The sequence below is a fragment of the Emydura macquarii genome, unplaced genomic scaffold, assembly GCF_026122565.2.
Source record: "Emydura macquarii macquarii isolate MOO-44397 ecotype Brisbane River unplaced genomic scaffold, CSIRO-AGI_Emac_v2 contig_3692, whole genome shotgun sequence".
In the NCBI taxonomy this organism is placed as follows: Eukaryota; Metazoa; Chordata; order Testudines; family Chelidae; genus Emydura; species Emydura macquarii.
Genome location: NW_027133829.1, coordinates 11,785,742 through 11,808,522, shown reverse-complemented (window position 1 = coordinate 11,808,522; position 22,781 = coordinate 11,785,742). Strand labels below are relative to the sequence as shown.

At 65.2% G+C, this 22,781-nt stretch overlaps 2 protein-coding genes across 3 annotated transcripts; one reads left to right on the top strand and one right to left on the bottom strand.

Moving 5' to 3' along the window:
* The first annotated feature begins 1,137 nt into the window (after positions 1-1,137).
* On the top strand, positions 1,138-9,621 carry MORN4 (MORN repeat containing 4). 2 transcript variants are annotated; one of them, XM_067537087.1, is made up of 5 exons: positions 1,138-1,295; positions 6,003-6,100; positions 6,491-6,605; positions 6,985-7,094; positions 7,293-9,621. In XM_067537087.1, exons 2-5 carry the CDS (start codon positions 6,034-6,036, stop codon positions 7,439-7,441), a joined length of 441 nt encoding a protein of 146 aa, XP_067393188.1. In that variant the 5' UTR covers positions 1,138-1,295; positions 6,003-6,033; the 3' UTR covers positions 7,442-9,621. The 2 variants fall into 2 exon arrangements, with proteins under 2 accessions (XP_067393188.1, XP_067393189.1); XM_067537088.1 differs by lacking the exon at positions 1,138-1,295 and having other exon boundaries at positions 5,983-6,100.
* Positions 9,622-10,176: 555 nt separating this feature from the next.
* HOGA1 (4-hydroxy-2-oxoglutarate aldolase 1) lies at positions 10,177-20,411 on the bottom strand. The gene is made up of 7 exons (XM_067537098.1): positions 20,183-20,411; positions 14,052-14,180; positions 13,661-13,788; positions 12,684-12,818; positions 11,716-11,812; positions 11,358-11,491; positions 10,177-10,456 (listed from the first exon to the last, which is right to left on the bottom strand). The coding sequence occupies exons 1-7, from the start codon at positions 20,409-20,411 to the stop codon at positions 10,307-10,309; spliced, it is 1,002 nt and encodes a 333-aa protein (XP_067393199.1). The 3' UTR covers positions 10,177-10,306.
* Between the last annotated feature and the right edge of the window lie 2,370 nt (positions 20,412-22,781).

The following is a 22,781-nucleotide window of genomic DNA, read 5'->3' as shown; positions in this document are numbered from 1 at the left end:
GCAGTCCTGGAGGCTGTGCAGGTTGTTTCTTTATCTTTGTAGGCGGGGGCAGGCCGGGAGGAGGCTGGGGGAAGCAGGCTCGCAGGCTGGCGCTGTTTCCCTCCTACCCATAAAGTTCCGTGGTCAGTGTTAGAAGAAAGTGACTCACTCTGAGAGTGCTTCCCCGAGTCACAGGAAGTGCCGGCCCGTGGGCAGCCCGTCTCCAGGCCCCCCGAGGCCCCTCCAGGCCCGGTACAGGGCAGCCCGTCTCCAGGCCCGAGTGCCCCCCGGTACAGGGCAGCCCGTCTCCAGGCCCGAGTGCCCCCCGGTACAGGGCAGCCCAGTGTAGCCCGCGGGGCAGGGTGCTGCTACAGCAGCCAGTGCGTGGGAACTACCCGCTGTGGGCCCCAGCCTGCGCAGGGTGCAGGACACAGGCTCTGCCCTGAGCCCTGGCAGGCAGGTGGGGCAGTGCCCGTCCAGGGGGCGAGGGGGCAGCGTGGGGCAGGCAGCAGCGAGGAGGCGGATGGGCCCTGTTTCCTTGCAGAATAAAACCACGTTCCTGGGCGCTGGTGTGAGGTGACTACACACCGACACACACTGACTACACACTGACACACACCGACACACAACGACTACACACTGACACACAACGACCCACAACGCACAGCACACACCACAGGCACACTCAGGCCCACAATCCCCCACACACCGCACACAACGTGACACACAACGAGAGCACACACAGGCCCCAGGCAGACTCCCCCACTGGTGACCCCCTTCCCTCTGGGCCCCCCTCAATAGCCGGGGGAGGAGAAGAGGCAGCAGAGCCCAGGCCCCGCCCCCAGCCCCGCCCAGCCCGTGGGGGCGGGGCCGGGCCGCGCTGTGCGAGGGGGGGCCGCTCCCGCGGGTCCCGGCAGACAGGCAGGGCGCGGGCGGGGCGCTGCGGGCAGTTCTCCAGGGCAGGGATTCCCCCGCCCCGCACAAACATGGCCGCCCGGGCGGGGCGGGGGGAGGGTCCCGCCGCTCCCTGCCGTGACGATCCTTGGGTGGCGTCTTTGCCCCGCATAAAGATGGCGGCCGGTGACAGCGCCTGTGGAGCTGGCCAATGAGGGGCCGTGTTGCTCTAGGTTGTCATGGTAACAGCCAACGACACGAGGGGATGGAGCCCCGTGTGGCTGGCCAAGATGGTAGCTCGGTAGGGCCGGGCGTGGGGGAAAGCCGGGCCGCCGAAGGGGGAGTCAGCGGCGCCGGCGGCCGTCGATGGGGACCGGGGCCCCCAGTGGGAAGCAGCGCCGGTGGTGAAACGCGGGGCCCAGGTGAGGGGACCCCTCTGCGCCGCCGGGCCGGGGTGGGGGATGGAGGGTGCGGGGGTGGGGTGCAGGGGGGGATGGAGGGATGGAGGGTGGGGTGCAAGGGGGATGGAGGGGTGCAGGGGTGGGGGGATGCAGGGATGGAGGGGTGCAGGGATGCAGGGGTGGGGTGCAGGGATGGAGGGTGCAGGGGGGATGGAGGGGGGGTGCAGGGGGGATGGAGGGTGTAGGGGTGGGGGGATGGAGGGGTTGGGGTGCAGGGGGGATGCAGGGTTGGGGTGCAGGGGGGGATGGAGGGTGCAGGGATGGAGGGTGCAGGGGTGGGGAGATGGAGGGTGCAGGGATGCAGGGTTGGGGTGCAGGGGATGCAGGGTTGGAGGGTGCAGGGATGCAGGGGGGGGTGCATGGAGGGTGCAGGGATGCAGGGGTGGGGTGCAGGGATGGAGGGTGCAGGGATGCAGGGTTGAGGTGCAGGGGGGATGGAGGGTGCAGGGATGCAGGGTTGGGGTGTTTATGTGAGGTGGGGTCACCCGAGTGACACTTTTCCGGAAGCTGGGGGTGGGGTGGATTGATCCAGTCTCTGGCCAGCGCAGACGAGGTCATTGCTTCCCACCTGTCCTGAGAGGGGCACCTGTGGGTCAGCCCGGGGCTGTCTCCTGTTGCCGGGCTCTGCTCATGGATGGAGGCATTGGCTGGAGTGGGGGTGGGGTGCCGATTCGGGGGGTAAGTGGGGGGGCGGGTTGCTCGCTCTGGTGGCTGGCTGAGTTCCAATGACTCTTTCCCCTCTTGCATGTGATGGCAAGGCTGACTGTCTGAGGCGGGGTGGGGGGAGGCTGTCTGTCACTGCAAGGACCGCTGCATCCCTTAAGCATTTACTGCTGAGCACCTGCCCGTGCAAGGCAGACTCCATGGCTGCTTTTTTGACCTGCACTCTCCTGTGGAATTGTTGCCAGAGGCACAGACCCCTTTCTGTGGCAGGTAGGACAATCCATGGTCCCCAGGCAGCTCCGTTTCTCTCTCCCCCGTTACTTTCTCTCTCCCAACTTCGGATCCTGAACTCCAGTGAGATTTCTGGGGCCTGGATTCTGTGCAGCTCCCCACCGAGCCATCCAAACTGGCGCTGCTCAGTGTTCCACCCCCACCCAGGCCTCTCATCCGGCTGCTGCGGCGGTTCCTGTGAGCTTGAGCAGAGCTCTGGCTGTTAATGACATCAGCAGAGAGCACTCATTCAATTACCCGCCTGGCACTGACTAAGGGCCATCTATCTTCTCGACAAGCAGCCCCTGAAATCTAGCGTTGGTCCTTCCCAACAATACACGCTGCTGGCTGAGGAGTTCTCTGGCTCTCCCCTTCCACGGAGATGAGCGAGTGAGCATCTTTTCTCTCAGTGGGACCAGTCCATCCCCGGCCCAGAGTGTGATGCTGGTGCGTTCCCTCTTCAAAACCAGGTATCCTTTTCCTTTGGCTTGCATTGTAAGGCCTGCAGCTTGAACTATAGAGCTGGTACCTAGAGGGGCAGCGTGTGTCCTGGGAAGCATTGCACACACCTCTCCGGTTTCTCTTGGTGGTGCCATTACATGCTAATCCTGGTCCTCCTGGGAACAGCTTTTTCCAGTGAGCCTCTCTAGATTTGAATGGAAATGCTGATTAAAATCACAGACTCTTTGGGTGTTGGCTCTTGGTTCTACAAACTGAAGTGAGTGCTAGTGTCACTTATTGCATCATGGCGATTTGGAATTGTGGTTTCTTGAGTAACTAAAGGGAAAAAATGAGACCGTGGATGCTGTGAAGGTAAAACGATAAAATCCCAAAGTGCCTGTGAGACAAACACTGGCACCTGCCCAAGATTGGGGAACCAGGGAAACGGTCTCTGATTTTTCACCATGGATGCGGCTGTGTTGCCTCCCGCATTGTGGACAATGAAAATAGAGCAGGCAGCTTCCCTTCCGAGGCTTTGGGCACCAGAACAATGTCTGGGGAGCAGAGAAACCAGGGGAAGGGTTAAAGCCATCCTAGCCATTCACGGTAGCAGCGTGCTCCTTGAGCTGTGAGTATGTGGATTTGTGACTCCTCAATCAGCTACCTGCAGTGTCCTTTTCCCCCACTCCCTCTCTTCAGGGAAATGAGCCGGGTGAACAGTCCTCTGTCTCCAGGGGACAGTGCAGCTGGGACTTGTAGACTCATTGTTCGATGCTCTCCATGCCCTGGAGGCCAGTGTGACATGGGTGGTAACAACACCAGCAAATCTCTGCTCTGCCCTCCGTGATCTTACTGCCCAAGAGCCTGACCCAAAGAAATGCATGGGAAATCCCCAGGAGGACCTGGTTCTCCCACCTGGCTCCTCTGGGATCAGCATTTCTAGTTGTGCTGGCGGGAGGAGGTGGCGTAGTAAAGGGGGGTGGTTAGTCCGGTGCTGGAAGCTCCCCTCCCAGTACTGCACTGAGGCATGGGAGGCCAGGTTCTCAGTCTCGCTGGTTGGTTGAAACTCACGTCTCCTCTTTGGGCCTTCGGCATTTCCTGGAGTCCAGTCTGATCCCAGGCCTGGCATGGGACGGGAGCCCATAGCATGTGCCCTTCTGAGCCAGGCCTGAGTGGGGCAAGACGTTGGGCCCCTCCTCTCCTTCTCTGGGGCAGAATGTGCGAGATGCCCCAAGCAGCAGTCTGAGACACACAGCCTCTGAAAGCCAGCCTGGCTGAGGGAGGGTCAGTCACACGCAGGATGTGGCTGGGCCCTGCACCCGGGGCCCTTTGGTGAGCGAGTGAATCCAGGGGAGTGCTTTCCCTCACCATGCCCCTGCTGCGAGCCACGTCTACCCTGGGAGCCACAAAGGGCCTTAGCACCTAGTGTGGACATGTCAGGCCACCTCCTCCTCCAGCACGTCCCCAGTGCCAGGACCCTGGGCCTTTTTGAGGAGCTGGCTGATATCCCAGCGGCCATGGAGTTCCTTGTCAAATCCAGCCTTTCACAAAAGGCGTTTGCCCAGCTGTTCGGGTTTATTGTGCTCTCCCCAGACTTGTATTTGGTGCTTGATCCCCTCGGCCTTTGATACGCGTCCTGGCTGTGTGCAAACGTCCTGCCTCTCGACCTGCCTCGCCCCTGGGGCGTGAGGAGTTCACAGTTATTATGCAGAACTGGTCAGCGGGCAGCGTGACTGGCTGGTACTCATCCCCAGGCCTTCACTGCTTGGTTCTGTGTTGTGGTTAATACAGAAGTCAGTTTTCCCCTCAAGAGCCAGCAGTGTCCCTGTGCAGGCCCCATTGACGGGAGGCTATAGTGCAGTTCTAGGGACCACCGCCAGGCGGGGCACAGTCCCCCCCTTACTTACTTGGGGACTTCACAGATGGGACCTGATCCCTGGGGAAGAAAGCCGGTGACTATTTGATTAACTCGATGCAGCAGAAAGCATAATGTGAAATGCATGAACCGAGTCACCTTCAGCAAGTGGGTTCGTAGCAAGCAAACTAACCTAATGACCAGGATTATTTAACCCAACAATTCCCTCTAAGACCTGTATGATCGTTGGGAAGGCAGCCGTCCAAGGTGCAGCATTTTGGATCTCGGTGCCAATCGCTGGATTTGTTCCAGTCGAATAGTGAGTCCGGAAGGGTCAAAGTCACTCCCAAGATGAAGCTAGTGTTGAGGCTGCAGCTCCACTGACTGGTGGCAGCCTGGCCAAGTACACGCCGTGTTGGCTTGGGTTATTTTAGGACGTTTCATTTACCGTTCAAATGACAAATATAGGTGAAAACAACACCATTTCCCAGCATTAAACATACAGCTCCTAACCCAGGAAATGTACGCGTGGGCCTAGGCAAGGACGTTTGGGCTTTGGGAAGGTTCTGACTCTGTAAGCTGTGAAGCTAGCAGAGAGCTGGCACTGAAATGCTGGGCAGACGTGGCTCACACGCTCCCCCAGCCATGCACAGAGAGGGATGTGGCTGTTCTACAGACACGTGCATAGACCTTGGGGCTCAGCAGCTTGGCTTTGAACAGCTTCTTTTGCCACGCGGTATCCGGGTGAAAGGAGAGTCTCTAACTCGCAGCAAGACGTCCGTTCCTCCTCAGCTCTCAGTCCGGAGCTCGTTAACCTTCCTGGCTAAGCAGGCGCCTTTTCTGCTCAGGGGATGGAGGTCTGCACAATTGCAGGGCTCCTTCCTTCCCTCCATCCCCTCGGTAGCAGGGATGGCTTTTAGGCAGATAGCAGCCAGCTGGTGCCCTGAGTGCATCATGGCAGTGGAAGATGCCAGATGAGGTCACTGGAGGGACTGCTGCAGAACCGATGCTGTGGGCTAGCGCCATGCAAGGAGGGCATCCCTGGCAAGCCAGGCCAGCTGGTGGGTTCCTAGGGACAGGCTTCCCTAGGAGCGGGGCTGGGATGGGGAGGAGATCGGAGGGAGCTCGGAGCAGGAGAGGGATCTGACGGGAACGGGGACGTGCCAGCTGGTGCTAGGTGGAGGCAAAGCCCTGAGTGCGAGGACAAGGGCCTTGACCTGGGTGTGGAACATGGGGAGTCGGGGTGGGACGTGCCTGGGGCGGAGGGAACTCGCAGCAGCATTCGGCCTGGACTGCAGCAGGGCTCCGGGGTCAGGGGGAGGCCTCAAACATGGCAAAGAAGCGTGTCCTGGGCCCGGCACACCCAGCAGGCTGCAGGCCTGGGCCCCATTCCCAGCCAGCCACCTGCGTTGTCCCCAGCACCTGCCCCTTCCTTGCAGGTGTCGTCTTGCCTTCCTGGGAGCTGGCACCATGACCCTGACCAAAGGCTCCTTCACCTACTCCAGCGGGGAGGAGTACTGCGGGGAGTGGAAGGAAGGTGAGTGGGCTGCAGCCATCACCCTCCCCTGTCTCCACCCAGACGGGCTGCAAAGTCTTTCAGACCAGCCGACCCCAAAGAGCACCTTCCGAGCCCAGGCCTGGCTTCCCGGGGCAGCATGAGTGCCGGGTTGCGGGCTCTGTCTGTGGATAGCTGGATGCTGAACTCCCTGAGCCCCGGCTCTGGCAGCTGGCCTAGCCCTGGGTTTTCCCTTCGGTGAGGGATGTGCCCGCGAGCCCTGGCCACGTCCCAGCAGTGCCCTGCCCTGCCCAGCCCTCCACGGGGCGAGCTGCGGCTGTCCCTCTGCTCCCCTTCTGGGCGGACGGGCAGCGTGGCCCCTTCCCCTGGCCGCGGGCGCTGGTAACGCTGCCCGCCCTTGTCGTTGCGTAGGCCGCAGGCACGGCGTGGGCCAGCTGACGTTTGCAGACGGCGGCACCTACCGGGGTCACTTTGAGAACGGGCTCTTCCATGGCTGTGGAGTCCTGACCTTCTCCGACGGCTCCAGGTGGGTACGGTGCCTCGCTGCAGCCGGGCACACGCACCGGGGTCTCCTCTGCCCCAGAGCGCGGGGAGCCTGGGGCAACGGGCCGCTGCAGGGCCTGGCCTTTCTCTTCCGTGGGGACTGAGAGTGGCCGAGCGGTGCCGGTGCTGTCCCTGCCCCGCCAGCAGGCGTGTGTGTACCTGTGACCACCCACCCCACAGAGATCCTCTCCTGTGTCTGCTCCTGCTTCCCCCGCCCTCCCCCGGCAGTGCTGCTCCGTCGGGCAGCAAGAATCGCCCCCGGCGTCCCATGCCTGGCCGCGGCCGTGCGGCAGCGGGGACGGGCGGCGGGGGGCGCGAGCGGTGCGGGGTGCCTGACGCTGCGTGGCTGTCTGTCTGCGCAGGTACCAGGGGGAGTTTGTGCAGGGCAAGTTCAATGGCGTCGGAGTCTTCACGCGCTACGACAGCATGACCTTCGAGGGCGAGTTCAGGAGCGGGCGCGTGGCCGGCTTTGGTGAGTGCCCGGGCAGCCCCCGCTAGCAGCCACAGCCCCGCCCAGCAGGACCAGTGGGACCAACGCCCCTGCCAGTGCCTCCCCCTGCTCTCCAGCACGGCCCCCTCTTCCCCTCGCTGCCCCTGCTTCCCCCTCCACCCTGCCCCCTCCCTGGTGTGTGCGGCTCCCTTCCCCGTGACTCCCTACTGTTGCCCCCAGGTCTCCTGACGTTCCCCGACGGCTCCCACGGGGCGCCCCGCAACGAGGGCTTCTTTGAGAACAACAAGCTGCTGCGGCGGGAGAAGTGCCCGGCCGTGATCCAGAGAGCGCAAAGTGCCTCCAAGTCCGCACACAACCTCGCGGTGTGAGCGCGCCGCCCGCCCGGCCTCCGAGAGCGCCCTGGCGCCAGCCTGCGGGGCGAGAGCCGCTGTGCCCAGCCAGGCCAGAGGGGGTGGGGAGACGCTCCGAGGGCAGGTCCCCTTGGCCCCGGCCCCACTGGCTACAGAACTTCCTCCCAGTGCTCACGTCCCGGATCCCCGGGGCTCCCCGTGCTGTTCCCCACGGGGGGGAGGCGGGAGACCCCTTTCCCTGGGGCTCTGCTCGCTGCCCTGGGGGCCAGTGGTCCCGCAGGACTGTCCAGGCCCTGCTGTCTGCGTGGTGGAGCTGACAGTCTGCCAGGGCTTGGCACTGTGTGGGGAAAGGCTCATTCCCCAGTTAGGAGGGGACGCAGCTGGCACGGGCCTGAATTCACTAGGTGTCTGCCTACCCCTGCTCACTAGTTCTGCTAATGCTGGAGGCAGGGCAAGGCCCCCCCCCCCCCCACTCTCTGGGGGTCCTGGCCCCGTGCCCACGGCCAGCGCTCTCCCGAGGCTCCCCCAGCCACGCCCTGGGCAGCGAGACGTGGCTGGCTGGTGGCTGTTGCCTGCCGTAGTGCCTTGGCCCAGGTCCGGGGAGAGCGGGGCTGTGAGCGTGAAGAGGGCCGGGGGCACTGCATGGGCATGGCCGCAGCCCCGAGCCGTGCCCCCGGTTCCGCTTCTCAGCCAGCTCCCTGGGGGCCGTGCTCACCCGCCGGGCTGCACTGTGGGGCCGGGGCCGAGGGCTCCTGAGGCCGCTGGGCGCCGCTCCCCCCTGTGACGCTGCCCCTTTAAGGGAGTTGGGGCTTAGTCTTCATTCAAACCTGGCGCTGCTAGAGCGTGGCATGGGGGTGGCGGGGGCTGCAGGTCAGGGGAAGGGGCCCTGGCAGAGCTGGCGGGAGCCCGGGGGCCTAGGAAGAGCAGGGGCTGTGGGGGGAGCCAGGGCTGGGCTAACCGGGCAGCAGGGGGGCTCCAGCAGAGCTGCACCCAGGACTCCCAGCATGTCTCCAGAGCCGTCTCTCTGCTGGGAGCTGGCGCTGGCTCTGCCGGTACAGGGGGGCCCCGGGGCCTGGCCCAGCTGCGGCTGGGGAGCTGGGCAGCACAGCTTCCCCTCCCCTCGCAGAGCGGGGTGCCTGTGAACAGCCCCGTCTGCACTGGCTGTGGTGACGCCGCCCTCGTGCCTTGCTGTGTCCTGCACCGCGACGTCCTGCGCGGGCTCACCAATAAACCACGGTGCCAAACCTGCCCTGCTGTGTGGTTCTGTGAGGGCAGCTCCTGCGAGCCAGCGCCGGGCCCCTGCCAGCCCCTCCCTTCAGCCCGCTGCACTCCTCAGCTCAGCTCCGGCGCCCCCAGGGGCTTACACCCCCCACCCGTCCCAGGGCCCCAGGAAGCCCCTGTCTGCACCCAGGCCTCAAATCCAGCTGCAGTCCCAAAATCCCCAATAGCAAAGCTTGCCCCTGGTAGCAGAGTAAGGGAGGGACAAAGCCACAAAGCCCTGGGCCCATTTCAGAGGCTGTGGCGGTGGCAGGCAGTTCTGGGCAGCCCGGCTCTGCCTGTGGACACTGGGCCTGGGCACCTGGTGCGTGGGGCAGGGGCTTGGCTTTCCGTGGGGAAAGGGCAGCATGTCCCACTGCCAGGACCTCTCCTCCCTCTCAGAGCACGGGGCAGGCACTGAGGTGCTGGCATAGCGCTCCCCTGCTCTGCGCTTTGTCTGCCCACGCTGCTTTCCCCGCCCCTCCCAGGGGAGCTGGCAGCTGGTGGGGGGCACACCTCCATCGGTGCCCAAGCCAGGAGCTCAGGTCCCCCCAAGTTCCTGCTGGCCTCCCCCCGCTGCCGAGGCGTCGTGCCCTCGCCAGACCACTGGGTGCCAGGAGTGAGGCGGGTGCAATGCAGATGCCATAGGACAGGTTTTATTGACAGCTCACGGTGCAGTGGGGGAGCTGCCCCTCCCCACACCCACCGACAGCCGGGCCGGGCTGATGTTATAACCGTGCTGGGTGCCGGCGGGCACACGGCTGCCCTCCTGCCCAGATCCAGCGTTGCCAAGGTCACAGCCGCCCCCTGGGCTCTGCCCTGCAGGGTCCTGGCCACGTTGTGCACCCCGCCCCCACGGCGGCAGGGCGCAGGCACGTGGGTGCGCTGGTGCTGCCCCGGGGTGGCGTGGAGCTGGCTTGGGGGACAAGCAGGGCCAGGGAGCAACTGCAGCAGCCCCCATGCAATCTGAGGGGCACTGAGGCTGTCACCCCCTGGTGCTGGGCAGGGGAAGTTGGGGAGAGGGGAATAGAGCAGGGGGCCCCCCTGGCCCTGCTGTGGGCGGGGCCGGCTGGCAGCCCAGCACTCTGGCACGGGTCCCCGAGGGGGTGATTGCACGGGGCAGTGCCCGGGCTAGCGGCAGGATGCGGGATAGCGAAAGCTGAGCCATGCTGCCTCTTGCCGGGGTTTGCCTCTGCCACCCCACGAGGGGGCCGTGGCCTGCGAAGGGTTAATGGGTGTTTCCCTTCCCCAGCTAACCCCGGGGGCAGGGGCTGAGCGGGAGGGTCCTGGGGGCCAGGGCGTGGGAGGGGGCCAACCTGGCAGGAAGCCCAGCCAGGGCCTCTCCGTGGGGCAGTGACGGGAGGTGGGGGGCTGCAGGGAGCTCAGAATCTATTCCACCATCTCATTGGGAGACCCATGGGTCGGCTCTGTCCTGTCGCCGGGGGGCTCGTGAGGGTGGGGGTGCCCCCTTTGCGAGCTTGGGGGCTGGGCCCTGGCTACACCCCCGCCCCAAGGAGGAGGCTGGGGGTCCCAGGCAGCTTGGGGGCTCGTGGGGAAGCAGTGAGAGGGAAGGTGCCCGTGAGGGGAAGGTGATTGGGGGGGGGGGGGCATGGATCCCCTCCCCCCTCACAGCCAGCCATTGGCACTGAAGTCCCTGCGCAGCTCCTGCACCTCGGCCTCGCTCAGCGGGCGCAGGGGGGCGCGGCAGGGGCCGCCGTGGTACCCGAACCAGTCCATGGCCTGCTTGAGCGCCGGGATCCCCAACTTGCGGGTGACCTGCCGGAGCCAGAGACACAGTGAGTGGCTGGCCTGCCCCCCCCGGGTCCCCCTCAGCTGCCCAGAGCTGGCCCCCTCCACGCCCAACCTAGCGCCCCAGGCCCCTGCCTGCAGCCTGGGCAGGGCAAAAGCATCTCAGGGTGGGCAGCAGGGGCTGGGTTCCCGGGAGCAGGTGACCGGTGTCGCGAGGCCAGCTCCAGCCCGGCCGGCCTGTGCCAGGAGCGGGGCCCGAGCCGCCCCCGCGTATTCGCTGGAGCCCAGGGCTGCGCTGGCAGCAGGCGGCTGAGCGTGGCTGACGCCCGGCACAGTCTGGCCACCTGCGTGGGAGAGTGGCCCGAGCCGGGGTAGCAGGGCTCAGGCTGCAGGAACATTGGCACAGCTGTGGGGGGTGGAGGCCTCATGTTATAGCCATCACCTGCCTCCTGCCTGGCCCCAGGGGGCTCCCCCGATCCTGGCGCCCGGCCCTGATGCTGCAGTGCAGCCCCTCTGGGTGTGAGCCAGCAGCCATGCTGCAGGGGGGGGGCAGCCGGTCTGGTGCCAGAACACATGCTGTTCCTGGCCCTTCCCATCGGGGTGGGGAGGGACTGGGCAGCCTGCCCTCGCTTGGCCTCCAGTCCAGCCTTCCGCGGGACAGCAGGAGCTGGGGACGTCTCCCCACATCCCCTGCCACTGCCGGGCGCCCAGACCCTGCCCCACCGTGGGATTGCTGGTAACGGGGAACAGGACTCACATCCAGGCGTAAGAGCGCGGGGTGGAACCACACAGCGCTGCCTGTGCCTTCCATCCCACCCTGGGATTCAGCCCTGGGATTCCCCCTCCCCCAGCTCTGCCCGTGCCCCTCCATCCCAACGCTCCAAGGGAACAACCCGATTCCTGCTCCCCAGCCCGGGCCGTCTCTCACCGCTGCGTTGGGCTCAATGAGGCGGAGCTGCAAGTCCCGGGCCTCCTGCCAGCGTCCCTCGTGGCACAGGCGCTCCAGCTGGCAGAGCGGGGCTCCCAGGACGTTGGCGAGCGCACAGACCCCCCCGCAGGCACCTGACGGCAGGGAGACGGGGGGTCAGCAGGGAGCAGAGGATCCAGGGCCTGGCCACCCTCCTCCCCAGCACCCCACCCTGCCCCCGACACTTCCACATCCTGCACCCCCAAACCCTCCACTCCCCCCTGCAGCTGGCTGTAGCCAACACCCCCTGCTGCCCCCATCACCAGGCCCCCGCCGGGCCCTCGGGCGTGACCCTCCCCCGAGGAAAGGCTGCCCCTACCTACGGCGTAGCCAGCCAGCAGGAAGCCAGCCGAGCCCACCAGCACCTGGAAATCCTCCGTCCGGGTCCTGTGCACAATCAGCCCCAGCCGGGTAATCTGGGGAAACACAGAGCGTCCTGCCGGGAGCCAGGCCCACCCCAGGTGCCCAGCACAGAGGGCCAGGCCCCTACGGGCACCAAGGACCACAGTGGAACTAGGCCGCCAAGCAAACCACCGTAGCTTCTACGCCCATTGGGGTAGGCCCTACACAAACAGCCCACCCACAGCACCCCAGCAGCACTAACTAACAAGCTCCACCCCGGGGCACTTGGCTCTTGGGAGAGCCTATGAGGATGGCGAGGAAAGGGGCCGGACTCCTGGGTTCTTATCTTGGCTCTGCTGTGAATTCCTTCCCCATGTTGTGCCATGCCTCAGTTTCCCTGCCTGTCTGATGGCGGGGGATGGTCAGTCACTAGTGCCTGTAATGCACTTTTGGCTGCCGGGAAGGGAGGATGGCGTTGCTGGGGCAGGAAGTTGGGGTGGGGAGGGGTGATGGGGGCTGGGCCCCACCAGTGCAGATGCCCCAGGCGGCCCCAGTGTGAGGGGACCCCAGTGGGATCCGAAGGTCTCACCTAGCAGCCGCTCAGGGGCTGTGCTGGTGCCCGGCTGGCAGAGCCACCACCCTGTCCCCAGAGCCACGGGAGGCATCCCCAGGCTTGGGTGGGATGTGCCCTGGGCCCAGCCCCAACCTCTGGGCCCCTCCTGCCCTGTCGCCCCAGCGGCTGCTTTGAGCCCAGCAGTCTCCCAGAATCGTGTCCGCCTGGCGAGCCCCTGGCCCAGACCCTGGTTTCACCCTCTCCCCGGGCCGGGGCCAGGATGCCCCTCTATGAAGCAGGAGCCGGCCAGTCTGGGCCGGGCACAGGGGCACAGGGGCACAGGCAGGGCAAGCTCTCCCCGGCTCAGGCCTAGCCCCTGCCCCCCCACTCACGTCCCCCCCGCTGTCCTTGAGGCCCACGATGTTGGGGTGCTGAGCCAGGGTGAGCACGGCCTCCAGGGGCAGCTCCAGGCCCGTGTTGGCTGGGACGCTGTACAGCACCACCGGGACGGGCGACGCCTCTGCCACCTGCGGACACAGAGAGGGGCGCTGGGGATGGGGCCAGAGCGCCGGGACGGGGCACAGCCTGCGGCCAGGCCAGGAGCTCTGCCCTGTGCCCACCGCACTGATCTTCAGGGGAGCCTGCACCGTGGCTGTGCAGGGCCTACGGAAACAGCGGCCATTCTGGTTTGTGTAGGGCCTACAGAAACGAGGCTGCGTTGGCTGTTCCGAGCCTGAGGCTGCATCTCGCTCTCCCACGCCCTGCCCCCTCCCCCAAGGCCAGCCCTGCGAAGCCAGCCCGCAGGGCCGAGAGCAGGCGTGTGACGGAGCCGGCGTGTCGTGTCGCGTGGCTCACGTGTAGCGTGTCATGTCGCGTGTGCTGTTGCGTGTCGGTTGTTGCCCGGCCCCATGTGCGCAGACCCAGAGCCGCCCATGCCCCATGTGGGGTCAGGGACCAGGCCCCCTGCCCCCCCCCCCCCCCCGGTTCCGTCTTGTGGGACCCCCCAGCCCAGCTCAGCTCCCCCAGGGGCAGCGGGGCAGGGGGGCGGATGGGGCCATCCAGAGCCACTGAGCTCTTTGCTCCCCTGCCCGCCCCGGAAGAGGCTTTCAATCACTGAGGGGCGAGCTCTGATTGGTTGTTGTGCCCCAGGAGGCGGGGGAATGGGGCAGACAGCCAATCAGACAGCTCAGATATCCTAGGGGGGCGGGAACTTCGGGTGTTACCCTGGCGGGGCTCCAGCTCTCACTGCAATGCTGAAACATGGCCAGAGTCGGTGACACGTGCTCAGCCGAGAGGCCCCGCCCCTTCCCCACAGGCCCCTCCCCCTGCAGGGCCCCCCATGTCCAGCCTCCCCGAGGCCCCCCTGTACCTGGCTGTAGTGGTGGATCAGGGCCGCGCTGGTCATGGCGCCCCGGTAGTAGCAGGGGGTGACCACGAGGGCAGCGTCCGCGCCCGCCTCCGCCACGCTGGCGGTCATGGCAACGGTGCCCTGCGTGGCTGCGGGGAAGCGGGAGGTCAGGCTGGGCCGCGCTGGAGCATCACCGCACGGGCCTGGGGCAGGGACCCAGACAGGGGCAGGGCCCAGGCCTGGCGGGGGAGGGAGATGACGGGGGAGGGGCCAGGCCTGTGGGTGGGGAGGGGGGGATGGAGAGCATGGTCAGCGGCTGGGGGTGCAGCACGAAGGGGGCATGACCCGGGTGGGGGGGTGGCCTACAGCTGGGACATTCATTGCCCCCCTGCCCCCGTTCCCCGCCTCTCACATTCGCATCCAGACCCAGCCAGCAGCAGCCTGTCGCGGGGCACGGCCTGGCGCACGCGGCTCAGCACGGCCAGTCGCTCCTGGGGTGTCAAGTAGGGGCACTCGCCCGTGGAGCCCTGCACCACGAAGCCTGCAAGACAGGGCACCCCGCCGTCAGGGCACCCCCGCACCCGCGATGGGCCCAGGCCAGCCTGCACGCAAGGGGGCCAGTGCTGGGCCAGCAGGGGTGAATGGTGGAGAGGTAGGGGGCTGTGTGGGGGACAGTGCCCAGCCCTGAGAAGGAATGGGGGGTGCAGTGTGGGGTGATGCACAGCTCCGGGTGGTGCCCAGCCCCAGGGGGCATCCCCCCTTGCAGCCCAACAGTGGAATCCCCCCCCCTTCTCCCGGGACCCACCCCGTGCAGAGGCAGGGCCAAGCTGGGGGTCTTGCTGGGAGCGGAGCCATCAGGACACCAATGCCCTCGCTGGGGCCTTTCACCGAGGTCTAGGGGCCTCCCAGGAGCCTGCCCAGACCCCCCCCAGGGACACAGGGGGACCTTACTGGGCAGACCCATGAGTGGTTCTCTGGGGCAAACCTGCAGCTGGCCCAGGGCTGCCCACGCAGCCGCCATGACATCCCCTCCAGGAGAGCCCAGGGCAGGGACAGGTGATCCCAGCACAGGTGTTCCTCCCACCACGCAGGCCAGTCTGGGTGACAGCCCCACCAGCCTGGAGCCCACCCGGCACCTCACAGCCTCGATCCTGGCCCTTCATTCAGCCTTGTCTGTGCCCTGCCCTGCCAGCTCCATAGAACCACAGAAGATGAGGGTTGGCAGGGACCTCAGGAGGTGTCTAGTCCCGCCCCATGCTCAAAGCCAACCCCAACTAAACCATCCCAGCCAGGGCTTTGTCAAGCCGGGCCTTAAAAACCTCTAAGGATGGAGATTCCACCACCTCCCTAGGTAACCCATTCCAGTGCTTCACCACCCTCCTAGGAGAAATGTTTTTCCTAATATCCAACCTAGACCTCCCCCACTGCAACTTGAGACCATTGCTCCTTGTTCTGTCATCTGCCACCATTGAGAACAGCCTAGCCCCATCCTCCCTGGAACCCCCTTTCAGGTAGTTAAAGGCTGCTATCAAATCCCCCTCATTCTTCTCTTCTGTAGACTAAACAAGCCCAGTTCCTTCAGCCTCTCCTCATAAGTCTTGTGCTCCAGCCACCTCAAATCATTTTTGTTGCCCTCTGCTGGACTCTCTCCAATTTGTCCACATCCTTTTTGTAGTGGGGGACTCAAAACTGGACACAATACTCCAAATGCAGCCTCACCAGTGCTCAATAGAGGGGAATAATCACTTCCCTCCATCTGCTGGCAATGCTCCTACTAATGCAGCCCAATATGCTATGAGCCTTCTTGGCAACCAGGGCACACTGCTGACTCATCTCCAGCTTTTTATCCACTGTAACCCCCAGGTCCTTTTCTGCAGAACTGTTGCCTAGCTCGTCAGTCCCCAGTCTGTAGCTGTGCCTGGGATTCTTCCTTCCTAAGTGCAGGACTCTGCACTTGTCCTCGTTCAACCCCATCCTCCAGATCATTAATGAAGATGTTGAACAAAACCGGCCCCAGGACCGACCCCTGGGGCACTCCGCTTGTGACCGGCTGCCAACAAGACATGGAGCCGTTGATCATTACCAGTTGAGCCCGATGATCTAGCCAGTTCTCTATCCATTTTATAGTCCATTTATCCAACCCATACTTCTTTAACTTGCTGATAAGATTACTCTGGGAGACCGTATTAAAAGCTTTGCTAAAGTCAAGGTATATCACGTCCACCGCCTTCCCTACATCCACAGAGCCAGTCACCTCATCATAGAAGGCGTCAGGTTGGTCAGGCATGACTTGCCCTTGGTGAATCCATGCTGACTGTTCCTGATCACCTTCCTCTCCTCCAAGTGCCTTAAAATGGATTCCTTGAGGACCTGCTCCATGATTTTTCGGGGACTGAGGTGAGGCTGACCGGTCTGTAGTTCCCCGGATCCTCCTTCCCTCTTTTGAAGATGGGCATTGTATTTGCCTTTTTCCAATCATCCAGGACCTCCCCCAATCGCCACGAGTTTTCAAAGATAATGGCTAGTGGCTCTGCAATCACCTCAGCCAACTCCCTCAGCACTCTCGGATACATTGCATCTGACCCCATGAACTTGTGCATGTCCAGCCTTTCTAAATAGCCCTGGACCTGTTCCTTCAGCACTGAGAGCTGCTCACCTCCTCCTCATTCTGAGCTGCCCAGTGCAGCAGTCTGGGAGCTGACACTGTCTGTGAAGGCAGAGGCAAAAAAAGCATTGAGTACTTCAGCTTTCTCCACAGCCTCTGTCAGATTTCCTCCCCGATTCTGTAAGGGGCCCCCACTTTCCCTGACCTTCTTCTTGTTACTAACCTACCTGTAGAAACCCTTCTTGTTCCCCTTCACGTCCCTTGCTAGCTGCAACTCCAATTGTGATTTGCCTTCCTGGTGTCACCCCTGCATGCTCCAGCAGTATTTTTGTACTTCTCCCTAGTCATCTGTCCAAGCTTCCACTTCTGGTGAGTTCCTTTTTGTATTTTGACCGAAGATTTCTCTGTTAAGCCAAGCTGGACGCCTGCCTTATTTGCTGTTCTTGCTGCACGTTGGGATGGTTTGTTCCTCTGCCCTCAATAAGGTTTCTTTAAAATACAGCCAGCTCTCTTGGGTTCCTTTCCCCTCATATTAGCCTCTGAGGGGATCCTGCCCATCAGCTCCCTGAGGGAGTCAAAGTCTGCTTTTCTGAAGTCCATGGTCCATATCCTGCTGTTCTCCTTTCTTCCTTTTGTCAGGATCCTGAACTCGACCATCTCATGGTCACTGCTGCCCCGGTTACCACCACTTCTACTTCCCCTGCTAGTTCTTCCAGGAGACCGCAGCCTGCTCCAGCCCCACACCCATCTCCTCACCCCTGGCCCTCCTACTGCCTGACCCGTCTGCCTGTGACTCTGACCTGGCTTGGCCACGGACTGACCCACGGCCTGTCCCCAGACCCCAGTTTCAGCGCTGCGCTTAGCCCAATCCTGACCCTCTGTCCAGCTTCAGCCACTGCTCCAACCACCAGGCCTGACTGCCTAGAACCCAGAGTCCGACAGCTGGGGGCAATCGACAGAGCCCCTTTGCTTTGGGGCCCCACATGGGTCACAGCAGCACTAGCCCCAAGATCAGGCCCTGCCACGCCATGTGTGGCCCAGAGCAGTGGGAGCCAGGCCCTCCCTGGAGCCGCATCGAGACAAGGCTGGGGGCAGTGACTGGCCCAGGGTCACACTCACACGCAGTGGCAGAGCCGGGCGGAGAAGCTGGGTGCGCCAGTGCACACGGCCTCCTCCGGCCCAGTCACGAATCCCCGAGGGAGCAACTCTCCCCCATGTGCTCACCCCCCACACGCCCGTCACCCCTCACAAATCACCCCACACAGGGATGCTAGCAAAGAGTTTATTGCCCGTGGGCAGGGGACGAGCTGCATTCGGCGGCCGGCTGCAGCTGCCCGGGAATGGGCCCCCATCTTCCCCCACGCAGCCCCGTGAGCCAGGAGGCTGCAGCGTGCCGGGGGCGAGAGGCTGCCGGGTCGGGGTGCTGGGCAGGGGGCACATGTCACACCCGTTGTGCTGCCCTCGGCTGCTTCCCCTCACGTGCGGAGACGCCAGCGGCGGGTCCCGCCCTGCGGCCAGCCCCGTGCGGAGGGCAGGGCCTGGCTAGCCGCCCCCGCTGTCAGCGTGGAGGTGCAGGGAGCCTGGGGACCGGTGGGTGCTGGGGACCACGGTGCTTCGGGCAGGATCGGCTCCCCTCCAGCCGCCCCCTGGGCCGGGGCTCAGTCCCGGTGGCGATGGGCCAGCCTGGCGCGGCCCACGTGGGTGGCAGCTGCCGTGGCGCCGCCTCGCTGGATGGGGGCGTGCGCCCGCAGCGGGGCGCTCCCTCCCTCGGTGCCCGTCAGCCCGTCCGGGTTGGGCCTGGCGGCTGCGGCCTGGCCCAGGCGCTGGGAGGTGGCCCGCAGCAGCAGGGCCTCGGCTCGGCGCCTGCCCTGGCCGTTGCTCTCCCTGGCGTGCTGGGCCATGGCGCCCCGGTGGTTCCCCTCCTCCTGGTGCTGCCAGGCCCGCCAGCGCCCGCGGGGCCTCTCCTCCGCCCCTCCTGCCTCGCTCTCCTCAGGGAAGCAGCTGTAGTAGGACCTGATCCAGTGCGGCGCCTGCTCCGGAGCCGGGTCCCCCCCGGGGCCCCTCCGCCACCTCCACAGGAACAGGGCGCTGGCGCCCAGCAGCAGGGCAGCGCCCAGCGCCAGCGCCGCCTTCCAGCCGCATGGGGCCTGGGCCGAGCCCATGGGCCTGCCTGCGGTCAGGGCAAGGCGAGCGCAGGGGGCCGGGGCTCAGGGGCCATGCTGGGCAGGACACAGGCGTGGGTCCCAGCTGCCCGGGTCACCAGTGAGGGGGGCATTGTGAGGGAAGCACCTGGCCCTGCCTGGCCAGTCTCAGGGGCAGGGGAGAGCACAGGGCCCGCACCAGCCGGGCTCTGGGCCTGGGCATCTCCGAGAGGATTCCCGAGGGTGGAAGTGGCTGGGCACAGGGCCGGGCGCAGGCAGCGGGGCACGGAGCCAGCAGCAGCTGCGTGCTGAGAGCCCGAGACTCCGAGCAGCGTGCACCTTGCCCTGGGACGCTGCCCCCGGCTCCGGGCTTGGCTTAGAGCGGCAGAGGGCCAGCAGCCTGCCCCGCGTGCCCCCGTCTGCCTGGGCACTGCTGGGGGGCCAATCCCAAAGGCAAACCCTCGGCCATCTACTGCCCTGGGCCAGTTCCAGGCAGCACGGCCCGAGCAGTGCTCTCCGCAGGGGGCCCAGGACATGCCAGTCGCGCTGTGGGGCGGGAGCCGTGAGCAGGGAGTGGGGCCAGGCCTCTCCCCGCTGGGGGAGAGCGACCCTCGGGGCAGGGCGACCCCAGCACGGCCGAGGCTGCGCGGCCCAGACGTCGGGGGGCGTCTGCATGAGCACGGCAGGGCTGGGGCCAGGGCAGGGTGAGCGGGGCAGCGCCCAGGGGACAAAGCCACGGGGGCAGGAAAGTGAGGAAGAAAACGGGCAGGGCTCAGAAATTGGCGTGCGCGGCCCGGGCAATGAAGTGCCTCGTTACAGTTCCGGAGCCAAGCGCCCGTCTGCTAGCTACCCGGGGCCCCGGTGGGCGGGGGGGGGACAGGACAGGGGCTGTTTTCCGGGGCTGGTGGCGGGCAGGCAGGGCAGCCTGTTTCAGCAGTGAGGGTGGGGGCCGTTTTGGGGCCCTCTGCACGTTCGGGGGCTGGGCAGTTTGGAGGGTCTCGTGGGTGGTCGAGAGGCCAGTGGAGCCAGACCCCGATTCTCCCCCCGACTGGCTCCATCCCCGGGTCGGCCTCCAGCCGCCCAGACCCCTCCAGGGACCAGGTTCCCTGCCCGCAGCCCGCAGCCAGTTCCAGCCAAGGCGCCTTGGCCTATCCCCTCGCGCCCACCCACCCCCACGGCTCAGCCCGGCACGGCCCCAGGGCCCAGCCCCCCCATGCCAAGGGGCCTGGCTCCCTCCAGACCCAGCTGGGCCTCTGACCCCGCTCGCCCCTGCAGGAAAAAGCCAGTGTGCCGTGGGTGGGGGTTCCCGTCCCACTAACGCTGTCGACCCCCCTCAGCCGAGCCCGTTACCCCGACCCGATGGGGCTCTGTCGGGCGGCTCAGGGGCCCCACGTGACAGGAGCCGGGGGGGCTGTCCTGCCCCATACTCAGGGCTAACCCGCCCCACTGGCAGCCGCAGCAGAGAGCCAGGAACTAAATGGGGCAAGGAGTCGCATGCCCCACAGCCTTAGGGGCAGGAGTGGAGTGGGGGGGCAGGGTGGGGATGTGTAGGCAGGGCCGGGGTGTGTGGGGTGGAGGCACATGGGGCACACAGGCAAGGCAGAGTGTGGAGGGTAGGGCTGAGGGACGGGGGGCACATCAGTAGGGCTGGGGGGGTCTGTGGGATTTAGCACCCTGTGCCAGCCGGGCTGGCCCTGCTCAGATCTAACCAGGCCCCACTGTGCAGAGCCCAGCCGAGAGCTGGGGGGGGCTGAGCTGTGGCCCCCCAGGGCCCGGTTCCCCGCCGGCCGGCCTCACCTCGGAAGGGGATCCCGGCGTAGCGGTGCAGGTTCTTCTCCAGCCGGCCGTAGTCCACCTCCGCCCGGGCTGTGAAGGGGGTGGCAAGGGGGGGGAAGATGCCCCGGAGGTCCAGGCTGGTCCCTGGCGTGGGAGGGGTGCTGAACCCCCTGCCCCGCCCGAGGGGACACCGGCGCAGCGCTGCCAGCCCCAGCCCGAAAGGGGCGAGACGCCCGGGCCGTGGTGCCATGGCGAGCCGGGGGTGCGATCTGTGCTGCTGCCCCACGGGGCCTCCAGCACAGGGGCTGTTAATCATTGACAGGCCTGGCCGGGGAGTCGCTGCTCCCGGGAGGCCCCTCCGGGCTGCTTCTTCCAGGGCCCCTGGGTGGGGAGCGTCCCTGCCCTGCCGGGGGCACCGTGGGCCGGGCAGCGGTGCGGCGCAGCGCCTGGTACCGGTGCAGGGTCTGGGGGCCTAGCTGGCGGGTGTCTTCAAGGAGCTGTGGGGCCCTCTCTCAGGATCAGGCCCCCGGGGCTCGCCCCAGCCCATGCTGCCTGCCCCTGTCCCCAGCAGATTTCCAGGCCACGGCAGCCAAACCCTGTCCGGAGCAGCCCCTCTGGCTCCCTTCCAGGGGCCGCAGCCGCACGGGCGGAGGGGAGGGGGCGCCTGAGTCTGCAGGGCATGGCTGGGGCCCGGGGCCCGCCTGTAGCTACCCCTGCAGCCACTCTCAGCAGGCAGGAGTGTACTCTGCCTACCTCGGGATCCTGGGGCAGCTGGGCTGGGGCGCCGTGCACTCCAGGGGCTCCCCCGGGATCTGGGGCAGCATGGACTAGTTTGTTATTGTAGGGTCTTCTGTAAACACCTTGTAGGGCTGTGACCGAGTCCCACAGCAGCGGGGCTCTGGAACCACCCGGGGCGAAGCCAGGCAGGACTCTAAGGGGGTGGGTCTCCCCTCAGGTCCCCTTGCACCCGCACAGCTGCCCCCTGACTCTGGCTTCAGAGAGTCCAGCTCCCTGCTCTGCCTGAGATCTGTGCAGTGAGTCCCCTCGGCCGGGACCCTGGGGAGCCCTATCCTCCCCACGGGGCCAGGCACCCGCCTGGCAGCCGGACGCGATTCCCAGCCGGCGGGGGGGGTTACGAGCTCTCGGGGTCACAGCACAGAGACTTTGCTAGCAGCTGAACTAGGAGTTACAGCCGCGCCCGACCGGGGAGCCCCAGAGCCCATTCTCAGACTCTGCCCCGATCCACCCCACAGAGGACTGACCCAGCCGCCCCCAGACACACCCCTCGCCCCTCCCCAGCCCTACGGCTCTGTCCTGGGCAGGGTGGGCACCCCTCCTCGTCCCTGCCTGTTACAACCTGTTGTAGCTGGTTGACCCCAGGCAGAGGGGCCCTGGCTATTGTCTGTGGACGTGTGGCTGGGGGGGCCCATCCGCCCTCCCGTGGCCTCTGCAATGACCACAGACCCGGGTGCCATCACCGACATACATGAGTAACACACAGGGGAAACTGAGGCACGCACACAGCCCTCGGAGAAAAGAGTAGGAATTCCTGCACTTGGTCACACTTGCACTCACAGTTTGTATTTCAAGAGATGCGCATCCCAGGGCTCCAAGTGTTCATTGCTGGTAAGGCCTCCCCTAACGGCTGAAGTCCTGTAGGAGGGTTTGTTCGTGTAGGCTCTCTCCCAGGAGCGCTGAAGCCAGACGGCCTGGATTGTTATGGTAGGGTCTCACAAGCCGCCGGGCTAGCTGGTTATCACAGACTCAGTGCGCGTGCCAGGGGTTGCATGTCACCACCACACCGGGGGTGGGGGTAAGTACCAGGGCTGGGACTGGTGTGTTATTATAGGGCCTCCTGTAAATGCTGGCATGGAGGATCAGTTTGGAATAACCGGCACTGACGGGTTCAGCAAAAGGAATCCAGACTGAAAACGGAGCGACGCTCAGTGCGGGCGGGCTCGGCCCAGAGCACGTCCCTGCCCTGGGCACCTCCCGGCAGCACCCGGCCAGGAGGCGGCAGCTTGGCGTGTGCCGGCTGCAGAGATCGCATTGTGTGCAGCCAGCTACAAACGGAGAGATGGGGTCAGCGTACGCCGCGGAATAACCGAGAGGACGGTGCCATTTCACTGCAGAATGATCCTCTCAGTGCCTGGCCCCACGGGGGCGAGGGACGTGCGCTGTGTGTGACAGGAAGATGCCAGAGGGAATATCTGTTACTGGACCAACCCCTGTTGGTGAGAGACAAGCTGCCCTCTCCTGTTCTGATCACTCCAGATCATAACTCTGTCCTTCTCCTCAAAGAAACCTGCCAGCACCTTCCAAAGACGAGCCCGGCCCCTTCAGGGCACATCTCGCCGAGCCGCGAGAAATCCTGGTCTTACTCCAGACATCGGATGAAACGCAGCAGAGACAAATGCCAAGTGCTGCACGTAGGAAGGAGGAACCAAGGCCCAGCGGGAGATGCTAGCTGGGAAGGGCGTGGGCTGTGCACGTGGGGCACAGAGCGGGCAGCGTAAGGAGTTCCCGCACACTGACGAGACAATGCAAAGTGGAGCAGCCTGGTAACACGTCACAGTCAGAGGACAGAAAAGGGGGGACAGCGCGTTTCAGACTCGTAACA